General features: G+C 35.8%; 1 protein-coding gene across 1 annotated transcript in view; it reads left to right on the forward strand.

Annotated features, from left to right (window-relative positions):
* MACC1 (MET transcriptional regulator MACC1) overlaps positions 1 to 13,588 on the forward strand; it is a 332,598-nt gene that overhangs the window by 296,497 nt on the left and 22,513 nt on the right. The window contains 3 exon segments of the mRNA XM_082472688.1: positions 2,748 to 7,664; positions 9,140 to 10,047; positions 10,049 to 11,176. Of these exon segments, the coding sequence (XP_082328814.1) occupies positions 7,550 to 7,664; positions 9,140 to 10,047; positions 10,049 to 11,176 (2,151 nt within the window). The 5' untranslated portion in view covers positions 2,748 to 7,549.

Genomic DNA, 13,588 nt, shown 5'->3' on the forward strand with positions numbered 1-13,588 from the left:
CTGTTCAGGTCTACGATTTAGCTACTCCTCTTAATTTCCCAAGAAAGAGTGACTCCCATCTCTAGCTTAGCTGATCGTTTGGATCAAGAGAAAGTGATTCTTTGGCTCCTCATCAAAAGCTAGAACATATAAATCCACGTGGGTTGAAATGTGGAAACAGAAACTCAGTTGAGAGAAACTAAGTAGGGTGGGCTTTACTGGACCTGATGATCTATGCTGTCCTTTTGTAACCTAACGTGTTTTCTTCTATTAGGATAGGGAAACAGCTGCTTAGCTGGACCCACTGCTCTCTATCCAATTTGATAGAATTGCCTCTGGTTGAGATGCCATCAGCACATATTAAGAAAGAGTTCTGTGACAGAGACTCACTGTTGAACATATGATAAAGGGTGGGGTAAGGATGTCCTTCCCAGCAGTTGAAAGCTCGTCATCACTCCGGGTGATGTTGGTGCTTCTGTTAAGTGGTTTGTTTGTATCATATGCTCACTGTGTAGCTTGTAACTAGTAATGTTTTCCTTATTGTGGTCTCTGAGAAAGTGGAGAGCCAAAGTTTTGGTCTATTGCTAGTAATATACTGGAACTTACAGCATGATATTTGTAAAATCATTTATTTTTATTTTCCTACCAACTTTCTGCAAGTATCACCCTAACTTATTTACGTATTTGTTTTGTTTTACTTTTTACTGAAGAATAACATACACTTACTTGTTGGTTAAATGCATAGTTTGAGTATTTGTAAGCATTTTCAAATTCTTTTTTAAACCAAAGAAGAGTTTATGTGTGTGTGTGTCTGTATGCATCCACACACAAAAGAAATCCATCTTTAAAATGAACATACTGAAGGGACTTCAAATTAATAAAACAAATGTCTTGATCATCAGTTATATATGCTTAGGTCAATATTAAAAGATTGATGATTTACAATGACTATTTATCCGAAGTCTATAATATTCTCTTAAACACTTCTATCTCCATGGAATAGCCTCTGAACGTCTGAAAGATTTCTTACCATTTTTTGAATGTTGATTACATAGTTCTGCTCTCTGAGGTGAAAGGCAAGATGTTGCAAGAATGAGGTAAGGTCAGGATGAGTAGAACCAACTTTGCCGAGGACTTGATTTTCTCTTGCCTTGGCCAAATGTCCTATCTAAAAAGTCCTTGTTTGGAGGGGGTATGGTGTGTGAGGCCGGGGACCACTTTATTTCACTCTCATTGAGTTAAACTTTTTATCACTTTTGCTTCAAAGTCTTAAAATCTAAGCCATTGTTACTTTTGACATTATATACCATCAGAATTTTAAAGATTTCGTTTGTTGTTCTTACAGAATTCATGGAAATGGCTAGAACTATTCTCATACCCTGTTTCTTATGGAGTTCAAATCAGGAGATGAGAGTTTGATTCTTGCACCTGCCAGTGATGAACCTACTACCTTGGGCAACTCATTTAACCTCTCCGCAGCTCAGTTTTACCATCTGCAAGATGAGCATTCTTCTTCTAAAACAATGCTTTCCTCTTTTCTTCATGGTCACTTGTAATTGCAGTCACTTCCCTTAGGTCTGAAGGCTAAGGGTTGCCAACTCCATGCGCCAAGACTGCTACATAATTTGCAGTGCCCAGTGCAAAATGAAAATATGTGACCCCTTATAAAAACGTAGGAAGTATTTCAAGATGGCAACAGCAGAGCATTAGACCAAGCCTGAGGCCCTGCTGAGAATGGGGCACTGTGTGACTACATGGGTCATACACTCTTCTTGTGGGCCCTGCTGAGAACTTGGTGACGATCTCTTGAGGTCAAGATTGTGGCTTGATGCTACTCTCTAGCAACAAGGCCGGGCATAGTCTCAAATCTCACTTTCTTTGGAAGGGAAGGTCTGACCCATGGTTAGGAAGCATAGTGTAGGGTTCAAAAGCTTGTTCTCTAGAATTGTTTATCCCTAAGTTCAAATAATGGCTCTGCTGCTTAGTACCTATATAATCTTGGGCAAATAAACTCCCTAAGCCTGATTTCCTTCCCTTTAGAGCCAACTTTCTAACGTTGTTGCAAGTTATAAATGAGAAATACATGCATGGCACTAGGAATGTAGCAATAGCTCTTATGATGGATATGTTTTATTATTTTTCAGGCCTGAAATATTCCTTTTGTGTATTTCTTTAGAGTTCTTTACACTTTCCCTTCCAGACTAAGGTTTCTGGGAAGGTTTCCTGGCTACATCATTAAGCTGAACATAAAACAATTTCCAGTCTGCTGTTTCTCTGTTTCTGATTTGTGCTTGCTAATATGATGTTATCCTGCACAATTATTGTAATTTTCCCAAACTTCAGCTCTGCCAGTGATGGAAGGGTGATAGGATAAAAAGGACATGATGGAAATCTTGACATGGTGATATTAACAAGATGATGTATTGATAGAATGTTTTGAGTCACTACAATTGGGGGCATCATAGAGATTATTACTAATACTAATTACTAATACTGCTTAATGCACCAGGGTCCCTGCTGCCCTCCCTAGAGAATATTATAAAGCCATTTTTTTCTTAGGAAAAGTGACCACTGATATTTTCCCTGTCAGGTGTTTTATTTTTTTATTTTTAAAAACTTTTTTAACATCTTTATTAGAGTATAATTGCTTTACAATGGTTTGTTAGTTTCTGCTTTATAACAAAGTGAATCAGCTATACATATACATATATCCCCATATCTCCTCCCTCTTGCATCTCCCTCCCAGCCTCCCTATCCCACCCCTCTAGTTGGTCACAAAGCACCGAGCTGATCTCCCTGTGCTATGCGGCTGCTTCCCACTAGCTATCTATTTTACATTTGGTAGTGTATATATGTCCATGCCACTCTCTCACTTCTTCCCAGCTTACCCTTTCCCCTCCTGTCAGGTCTTTTAAATCTTTGATCATAATGACCAGAGGTAACACTCAAATGATTTAGTGACTAGTCGTAAGGATATATACACTACCCATCAGTGAGTGCCAATGTCCCATCAGAAGGTACCCGGGGGCTAACATCCAGTGAGGCCATACACGCCATGAAAATGTCCAGTAAAATCACAGTAGGTGAGCATCATCTGTTGATTATAGTTCCTTTGTGTTCCACTCAGGCCTTTTATACCAGTTGCATTTTCTAGGGAAGGCAAAGTTATTTAGGTAAGTTTGGCCTTTTGGAGGTGAAGTCCACCAGTCCAATAATTGCTCTTCTAACATTTTAGCATTTGCTGTCACCTGTAAGAGTTATAGCCTATATGAAGCATTTTTATTTTTTTAATTTTAAAAATTTATTTATTTATTTATTTATTTATTTTTGGCTGCATTGGGTATTCGTTGCTGCACGTGGGCTTTCTCTAGTTGCGGCGAGTGGGGGCTAATCTTCGTTGTGGTGCGTGGGCTTCTCATTGCGGTGGCTTCTCTTGTTGCAGAGCGCAGGCTCTAGGCGCACGGGCTTCAGTAGTTGTGGCACACAGGCTCAGTAGTTGTGGCTCGCAGGCTCCAGAGCGCAGCTCAGTAGTGGTGGCTCATGGGCTTAGTTGCTCCGCGGCATGTGGGATCTTCCCAGACCAGGGCTCGAACCCGTGTCCCCTGCATTGGCAGGCGGATTTTTAACCACTGCACCACCAGGGAAGTTCTGGAAGCATTTTTAATATCACATAGGTCAAGAATGAAATGCAGTACAGATCATAGAAACATAACGGAGACCTGAGGTATTCAAGGACTAGTTGGAAAATACTTTGAACCTACTGGGTGGCTAAAAATAGCAATCTTCACTGTATAATGACTACCATAATGACTTCAAATGAACACATTTTAAGGGGATAATTCTTTAAAATGGTATTGCTTGCCTGGTTACTCTTGCAAGCACCACCCCCCTTCAAAAAGAATCTGGGATCTTTTGCTAAGTTATACAGTTGGTAAATATTCCCAGTCACTTAAGGCCTAGTTTAAACAGTAAAATAAATGAAGATCAAAACTTTATTCATTGGTTCTTTAAGAAAAAAAATAGTGGATCATGTAGAATCAGAATAATTGTGTTCTAAAAGGCAAGAACATGTCCCCAGTTAAGTGGGTAGTAAACTGCTCTTTTCCTGCTTAGTCATTCCAACAAAGACTGACTCATGCTTCTTTAGATGAGGTTTAAAAAATTCCCGTTTCAGACAGCAATTGCAATTGAGTATAAAGTTTAATTGGAAGAAAACACAAGGAAAAGATAAATGTGCCTAGTGCTATTTGCACCTGTGTAAACATGCACTGCCCTCTGTATGTCAGAATCACGGTCCTTCCAATCAAGGGATTTTCTCTTATACCACCTTTCCCTGTATTCACAGAAAAAAAAAATTCCAGATTTAGGACAAAGTCCAGTGAGCAGTGTGTGTGTGTGTGTGTGTGTGTGTATGTGTGTGTGTGTACACAAAAAGATTGGGAGAAGAAAGATTCATTGGGGGATAGTGGGAACAGCCAGAGAATAGGGAGAAATCTATTTGGGAAAGAAATTAGCATGGTGGTTTTTAGAATGTGATTCTCAAAATGTACCCCTCAGAACCACTGCATCACATCACTTTGCCACTTTCTTAGAAATGCAGATTCTCTGGTGCAACCCCAGACCTTCTAGATCTGAAACACTGGGGTGGTTCCAGCAAACTGTTTTGTTTGGTGTTTGTTCAAACCCTCCAGGTCATTCTGGTAGGGCTGAATTTTAGAACTACTGGCTTAAATGGCAGTGAAGATCTGCTAGGGTGACTGGAGAAGAGGACTACTCCATAAAGAATTCCAGCTAACAACCGCCTTGTCCCTTTCTTTCTGAAATGTTATAATCCTCCAGGAGCATAACTTCATAAGGCATCATTCCTGGTTCTTATGTGGTTGAGACATTCTCACTGTATTCCACTGGGTAATAATTATTTTTTACATTAAGGGTTATTTGCCTCAAAAGAATCCTGGGTATAAATTGTTCTTTTCTGCTCTTTTCTCCACAAGAGATTAAAGAGTTTAGGTAGACTTCTGTCTAAATTGGTTTTCCATTTAAAGTGTACTTTATCTTTTTGAAAAATACTTTTATATTTAAATATTTTTTCTCATTTTAATTTAATCCGCTTAATTTTGCAGAAGGATATGAACTTAGTTTTCCTATTTCAAAGTTTTGGCTACCTACTGTGTGCTAAAGACTTTAGTTTTGGACATTACATATGGTAAAATCAACCACATAATTTTGAGGATCTGCCAGGAAACTTGAGGTTCAGTGTAAAATGCATAGTGCAAAGTTCTACTTTTCATCCGAACTTTCCATGTAGTTTCGCCTATCAGAGAAAAAAATTGCTCTTGCAGTATTTGATTTTTTTTTATGAGATAATTTTTGCGTTTGTTTATCCACCATGTTTGGAAAACATTACCCCTTTTTCTTTTCCTTTCTTTCCCTTTCTTTTTCTTTTCCTTCCTCCCTTCTCCTCCCCTCTCCTCTTCAATTTGTTCTTTCTTTTTTTTATAACAGAAAAGGCTTTTAATTTCTCTAAAAAAATAAACTTTTTTGAAATAAAATGTCAAGAACTTGAAAGAAATGTATGGCAAAAAAGACAAGTCAAAGGTGAAGGAGGTGTGATTAACAGATGAAGGACGACAAGAAATAAGGTTTAGCATGACTGGAAACTGGAAATGGAAGGCGGGATAGTCTCAGAATGTAGTGTTGGGAACCTTGAGTCTGAGAAGGGGTATATGGCAACCTGAGTTATGGGCTATATGGTGTAGCTGTAATGTGCATGAGTAATTATGGCTGGTCAGTCACTCACCAGCTATTTGACCTTGTAGGTTACTTACGTCATATTGTTGAGATTCATTTCTGTACTCTATGAAATCTGATTTAACATACCCATTTTTCAGTGCTGTCATAGAGCTCAGAGAAAACATATATGTAAAGAAGGCTGAAGCTCAGCAATGCCATATCTACAGTTAGTACATATGGATACTTTTACTGGTAATCCATCTGTTTTCATAGTTGCATGGTACTCCAGTGTATTAAAACACCACAATTTATCCATTCATATGGCAGAGGATATTTTGATTGATTCCCATTTTTAAAAAATATGTAATGAACATTCTTGTATATATCTTCTGATGCACATATGGAAGGTTTTACTAGAACAAATAACTGGAATTGAAATTGCTGGGTACTGGGCTGTAAGCACCTTTCCTAGATAATACCAGATTGATTTCTAAGTGGTTGTACTTATTGACACTTCCACTAGGAGTGTATAAAAGTTCCCTTTGCTCCTCATCTTTGCCAATAATTAGTGTTGCCAGATTTTAAAACTTTTGCAAATTTGATGGTTGGTAATTGTATCTCATGTGGTATCATTTAGCATTTCCCCGATTACTGATAAATTGAGCATATTTTAATCTACTTAGGGATCATTTGTGTTTACTTTTTATAAGAAATGCTTATTCAGATCTCTTTTCAAATTTTTCTGTAATGTTGTTTTTATTTTGCTTATTAATTTGTAGGAGTCTTCGATGTATTTTAGGATCCAATCCTTTTTTCTTCTTCAGTCATATGTAACGCAAATATCTTCTCCCAGTTTTTGCTTGTGTTTTTACTTTTTTGTAAACAATGTCCTTTGATATGTAGGATTTCTCTTTTTTTTTTATGGTTTGCATTTTGTGTTTGTGCTTTGCTTAAGAAATTCTCTATTTCCAGAAAGCATAAAGATAATTCCTTAGACTCTATTTTTAAGTTTTAAAGTTTTGTTTTTCAGTCTTTAAATCTCTTAGAACAGATTTCTGTGTATGATCAATGTAAGTTTTTTCAGCATGGACAACCAATTGTACCATCACTGTTTATTGAATAATCTATTTCCACACTGCTCTGCCTGGCTACCTCTGCCATATATTCAGTTTTCATGTGAGGGTGGGTCTATTTCTAGGGGTATTGTGTGTCCTTAGTCTATTTCTGTTCCAAATCCACATTGTCTTACTTAGCACAAATTATAATAAATACTGATACCTGGCGGCACACATAACTTCTACCGTGTTCTTTTTCTGGTTTGTCTTGACTAGCCCTTTGCTTTTCTACATAATTTTTTAAAAGCCTAAGTTACAAACACATATACATAATATGTGATTTTTCTTGAACTGCATTAAATGTACAGAAGGATTTGGGGAGAATTTCCAGTTTTGTGATTTTTAGACTTCCAATCACCAAACAAGGAATGCCTATTTATTGAAGTTTCAACTTACTATTCTTTTTGTTATCCTTGGGATTTTCATTATTACTTTTTTTTATAGGATCACTAATGTATTTCTAGGTTTGCATGTTGGTATTAATCCAGGATCTGAGGGTTTTTCAATGGAGTAATAATACCTATTTCAGGATATCTAGTCCAGCATCCTATCAGAAGTAGAGGACCTATGCAGAGTGTTTTTATATGCAGTTTTCTATTTAAATATGTGGATTACTTTGAGTTTGGTTTCTATGCCAACCTGTTTATGTATTCTTACAAGAAATATATATATATATACATATATGTACACATATATATTATATTTACTTTGTAAGTGGAATAATGTTAACCAGTGAAAAAACCCATTTTTGGTCAGGAGGAATTTCACGAAGTATGTCTGAAGGAAATTTGTTTGACGTGGAAGCCCAACAATCCTCAAAAAATTGCAATATTACAGGTACAAGAATTTATAATTATTGTAATTTTTTCCACCACCACTAATTATTGGAGAACTACCTCTGAAAAGTGCTACAGAAGATTAAAAGAATGGTAAAATCTAAACTTTATCATGGAAATACTTAAACTATCATTAAAAAGATGAGGAAAATAAAATAGTCAAACAACATATAATAAATATTATGAGGAGACAAAAACTATTAAATGAGTGGTATATTGCAGTAAATATAATGAGTTTTGGGGTTAAAGAGATCTCTGTATGTTGGAGTGGGCTAATAAATACAGTATAAAAGAATTGAATGGATTCTCAGAGAAAAAGTAAGTTTTAAGAGAGTTCGATGGAACTGGGTTTGAAGAAAAGTGTAAAAATAAAAGAAATGCAACATTTATTTTTCAAAACGCGTCTTCTAATTTTTAATACATGACATTTAAAGCTCATTTCAATCAATGTATAGTTCTATATATACTAAACAAAAAAGTCTGAAAGCTTACTTGAACTCATTTTTCTATTTTAGCTTTCATTTTCTCTAAAGCAGCACCAGCTTTACAAAGTCCACAGAATCATTATCAATATTTATTGCAAAATGACCAAGTATAAGTTGCTCTAAACATACAAAAATTCAAGATTTTTGAGATATATAGAAATTCACTATAGTTGATATGTAAGTATTTTAATGTGTTGATGATCCTTAAAATACCCACTTTCCAAAGTAACGTGTTTCCATTTTGCAGTGGTAATAAGCCTGTTCTTTGCCATTTTAAACTTGAAAAAGCTCAGTGAATTCCTTCAAGTAGTAAATCTAATGGTGGTCTATTTTTTCAATGTTTATTTTCATGAAATGTTAATTTTTCATGAAAAAATTCAATGTTATTAAAATTTATCAATACGAAGTTATCAGAAAATAGTCTAAGAAATGCATGATTGTCTAGTTCAGCATATTATTTTTTAACAAATTATTTTAGCTGTTCACAGACGTATTTGATATTTTTTACATATTGACTATTATCAGAAAAGAAAAACATTAAATGAATAATTTAGATGTAATGAGACCAACCATTCAATGTTTAGAAAAATCTGGATAATTGACCAATTATTCTGTTTGTTCGGAGGTATTCTTTCATGAAAATGAAATATAAAACAAGGCATAAATGTATGTAGTCTGGATCATTTTCAAGAAGATGTGTTAAATGATTATTATCTAAATTGCTAAACATTTATTTGTTTATAAATCATAATGTCTTAAGATGAAGTAACATTACATATGCTCAAATAATCTGGTAAAACAATTTCTCTTTCCTCACAACATGAAAATTTGACCAAATTTAACATTAATTTTATAGTATTTATTAGACTGGAGATCAAAAAGCAAATAAAAACTCTTGCATTTTTAAGCTATAATAAAAATTAATCTTGGTTATATCTCAGAATGCCACTTCATCTTTGTTTTTCTTTGTTTTTGGTTAAATAACAACCAGACCCAGGTTTGCCTCTCAGTTGGCCCGATGATTTCACACTTCATGGCAATTGTGCTTCCAATGCTACGAATCCATTCTGGAATGAACTGTCTGCATCTAACCCATTTTTGGATGACATAATTCAGCTAAGAAATAACCAGAAGAGAGATAATATTTCCATCTTGAAGGAAGATCCTTTTCTTTTTTTTAGAGAAATAGAAACTGGAAATTCTTTTGGTTCCTCCGGTGATGAACTTGACGTGCATCAGTTGCTTAGGCAGTCTTCCTCAAGGAAATCTGAAAGATCTAAAAGTGTTTCAGAACTTTTGGACATTTTAGATGACACAGCACATGCCCATCAGAATATACATAACTCTGACCAGATCTTAGAACAAGACTTAGAATGGCTTCAAAATGATCGAGAGGCTTATAAAATGGCTTGGTTAAGTCAACGGCACCTGGCCCGCTCCTGCCTAGATTTGAATACAATTAATCAGAGTCCTGGATGGGCCCAAACACAAGTTGCAGAGACTACAATAGTTTGCAAATTAAACTACCAGGGAGGGTCAGTACAATTACCTGAACCAGTTATCACTGTGCATGTGCCCCAAGGCCATGTAGCTGTGGGAGAATACCAAGAGGTATCTCTAAGGGCTTTTCTAGATCCTCCACAGATGCTTAACCATGATCTTTCATGCACTGTAAGCCCACTGTTGGAAATCATGTTAGGTAACCTTAACACCATGGAAGCCATTTTGCTAGAGACGAAAATTGGAGCTGAAGTGAAAGAGGATCCTTTCAGCCAAGTCATGACAGAAGTGGTGTGTTTTCACAGCCTGGGTAAAGAAGGCCCTTTCAAAGTATTAAACAATTGCTACATTTATAAAGACACCATCCAAGTCAAGCTAGTAGAATTGAGTCAGGCGATGTTATCTAGTGGTTGCTGCACAAACTAAAGGTACTCAGTCACCAGCTGCCACCATTTGGAATTATATCCACAAAACCACCTCAGTTGGAATTTATGGGCCCAAATATATCCATCCCAGTTTCACTGTTATTTTCACAGTTTGTGGACATAGTTATATGACAGGAAGGCTTATAATCTCTGATATTAAGAAGGGTGGGAAACACAACACATCTCCAGTTGTGTTTCAGCTCTGGAGGAAGCATTCCTTCTTACTTGAAAAGCCACAAGATTTAAGTATTTCTGTCTTTTCATGTGATCCTAATTTTGAAGTAAAGGTAGAAAGAAAAGGGAAAGGAATTAAACAAAAGCAGTTGCAATCAGGTCAAGTAGTTCATCAACAATTTTTATTCTCTTTAGTTGACTCCAGAGAAATGCACTTGTTAGTTTTCCGTGTTCAGGTGGAGCCTCCCAATGGTAGACCAGTTACACAGTTCTTTATTACTTCACCTGATCCAGCCCCAAACCTAAAAAGCCTCTCAAATCTGCCAGGTGATTTGCAGAAGGAGAAGGAAATCAAGTCTGCTCCTTTATTACCAACAGTGCATGTTAAATATCCTACATTTCAAAACAAAAATTTGAACTTTGCCAACTATGGGGTAACCCTGAAGACAGTGCTACGACAAAGCAAGATTGACTACTTACTTGAATATTTCAAAGGGGACACAATAGCTCTTCTTGGAGAAGGTAAAGTAAAAGCCATTGGACAGTCCAAAGTGAAAGAATGGTATGTGGGAGTCCTGAGAGGTAGGATTGGACTTTTACATTGCAAAAATGTCAAGGTGATTGCAAAGGAACAAGTAATGTCTATGTCAGAGAATGTCTTCACAACCAGGAATCTTCTTGAACAAATTACCCTGCCTCTTAAAAAACTGACTTACATCTACTCAGTTGTATTGACCTTGGTGTCAGAAAAAGTTTATGATTGGAAAGTTTTAGCTGATGTCCTAGGTTACTCACATCTGGCACTGGAAGATTTCGATCGAATACAAGCAGACAAAGAATCAGAAAAAGTTTCTTATGTTGTAAATAAGTTAAAGGAAGATTGTCATGTAGATAGAAATACCAGGAAATTTCTTTATGAACTTACTGTGGTGAGTATTGCTTGATCACAGTAATTTATTTACCATAGAGAACTTTATTGGCAATATTTATAAGTAAACATATGAGAGTAGTTAAAAAATTCTCAGCAGTCTCAAGTAAATTGAAGTCACCTTACAGCAAATATAGAGCTTTGCCTACAAGATCATATAACTGGTTTCTTAGATTTGACATTCAATTGTGATTTTCCCAGAAACTGGGCCCCCAAGGATCATCCTTTAACGGAAGATTAAAGATTCTGTTTGTGCTAGAGCATAACAGTTAAGAGATCCCTTCTTTTCGTTTTTCAAATATTTAGATAGCTCTTAAAATATCAGAGAAGCTCCAATTACATGAAAGTAAATGAGAGCAAACTGAAACAAAACTAGTTAACTTGGCCATTGGTATAGGTTCACTTTTTAGTGTTTTTTAGATATATCACTAATGTCTTTAACTTTAGAAATTTAATATTCATTCTCTGTATGCAATGCATCACAATCCAAAAATTATATTGCTAATTCCCTTCTTAGTCTTCATGTTTTAATAGGACTCTTAGGATTCTTTTTTTTTTTTTTCAACATAGCATTCACCCCAGTATAAGGCTCAGCAGAGATCTATAAAAAAGATGAAGAACTATTTTGCCTTAAATGTAGAAATTCAATATTTTATAAAAGTAAAAAAAAAAAATCAAGAGCATTATTTCTAAAAATGGCTAAAATGTGACTGTATAAATAATAATAATGATATATACCACTTCTCTAGGGTTCTCTATGTGTTTGGCACTGTCCCCAACATTCTATACATGCTCTCTCATTTAACCATTTTAACCACTCTATGGGGTAAGTCTGGTTAGTATCTTCATCTTCAAATAGAGGAAACCGAGTCTTGGGTGGTTGGGCAACTTGCCCAAGTTCTGACAGTTGGTTAGTATCAGAGATGGGATTTGAAACCTTTTTGGTTCCAAAGCCACACGTAAAACCACTATGTCTTCCTGAAACAAAGGTATTAACAATGCATGTATGTGTGTAAAAATATTTGTTTGAGTACGTATGTTGGTGTGTAGTAAATATCACTATAACTGTGCGAAGCTGGTGCTCTGTAAGAGATGTAGATCTTCACATAGCTGAGGCAGGTTCATGTAGAGGAGCAAAGTTTTAACCAAAGTGCAAAAGGAGGAGAGAAATTTTTGGAGAGAAATTTATTCTGTGATGTTAACAATAATTTATATCATAAAGAACTATATATATAAAACAATCCCTCTCCTTCTGTTATTTTTATGTTTCTACAGTGATACTGTGAAGGGTGAATTTTTAAAGCCCAATATCTGATTGTTAAATAGGTGGTTTTATGATGGTGTGCTGCATTCTCACTTAACCCAGGCCATTTACAGTCATTGGCTGATCTACCTGGTTGAAGCTGCACATGCATTTTGCAATAGCTCATTACCTCTCATAGCTCATGTTCAGCATGGAGCCATGAAAGTCTGAATTGAAAATTGCTTTCTTGCTTCTCTTAGTGGCAAAAAAGTGTATATTGGCCAAACGATCTGAAAGTTTAAACCTGGTTACACCTGCTCTATGTTGGTGTATGATAATTGAGTAGCTTTGGTGACTAACTAGACAGTGCTGGTGGAGAGCTCATTCAAGGGAGTAGTTCCTAAAATTTTATACTGCGCCTCAGTGGAGGCTTCAGAATTTCTGAATGGGAAGAGCTAAGGCCTGGCTATCTGACCAGAAGACAATGAAGCATATTGTATAGAGGCTATCCCTTGAAACTTTATTTGCATAGTAAGTGTACTTACTTGGTAATTCATTTTTACTTATTGTTTTATAATGATAAAGTTTTTAAGTGCCATTAAATGATGAAGGGCTACCGAACATTTTTATTTGAACAGAAAAGAGATAGATAAATCTAATCTCGTACTTTAAAAATATATTCAAGGAAAAAGAGAAACTCATAGACTTGTTTTAAAACATGCATGGAGACTGACAAAGCTCAGATGCTTAATTAAGGAAGAAAGAGTCTGAAGGTTTTCCACTGTGCATTGTTGAAACCTCAGTGTTTTATATTTGATACCTTGAGATTTAAATTTAGGAAAACTACACTGGGGGTGAAGGGAGAGAGTAAATTTTTTTTAAGTCATAAATATCAATAGCTTTGTTCAAGGTTGTTGGAGTGTTTCATTTTTATGCAATACATATGATTCTGGGAAGTTTTAAATCACATTTTGGTAAAATAAAATAGAATAATGTTTACCAGCAACTGTGTGCTCACTCTATAGAAATCCTGTAGCCTGTCCTCTGGTAAGGAAAGTAATTACTGTTCGTATAGTAAATAATCATCCCTGGGTTGATAAATTATTGACTGCTAGAACCTCAGGGTATCTTTGGAAGTGGCTAATTCAACTTCTTCCTTTTGTAATTAAG

The sequence above is a fragment of the Balaenoptera physalus genome (genome assembly GCF_965194825.1).
Source record: "Balaenoptera physalus genome assembly, chromosome: 8".
Lineage (NCBI taxonomy): Eukaryota > Metazoa > Chordata > Mammalia > Artiodactyla > Balaenopteridae > Balaenoptera > Balaenoptera physalus.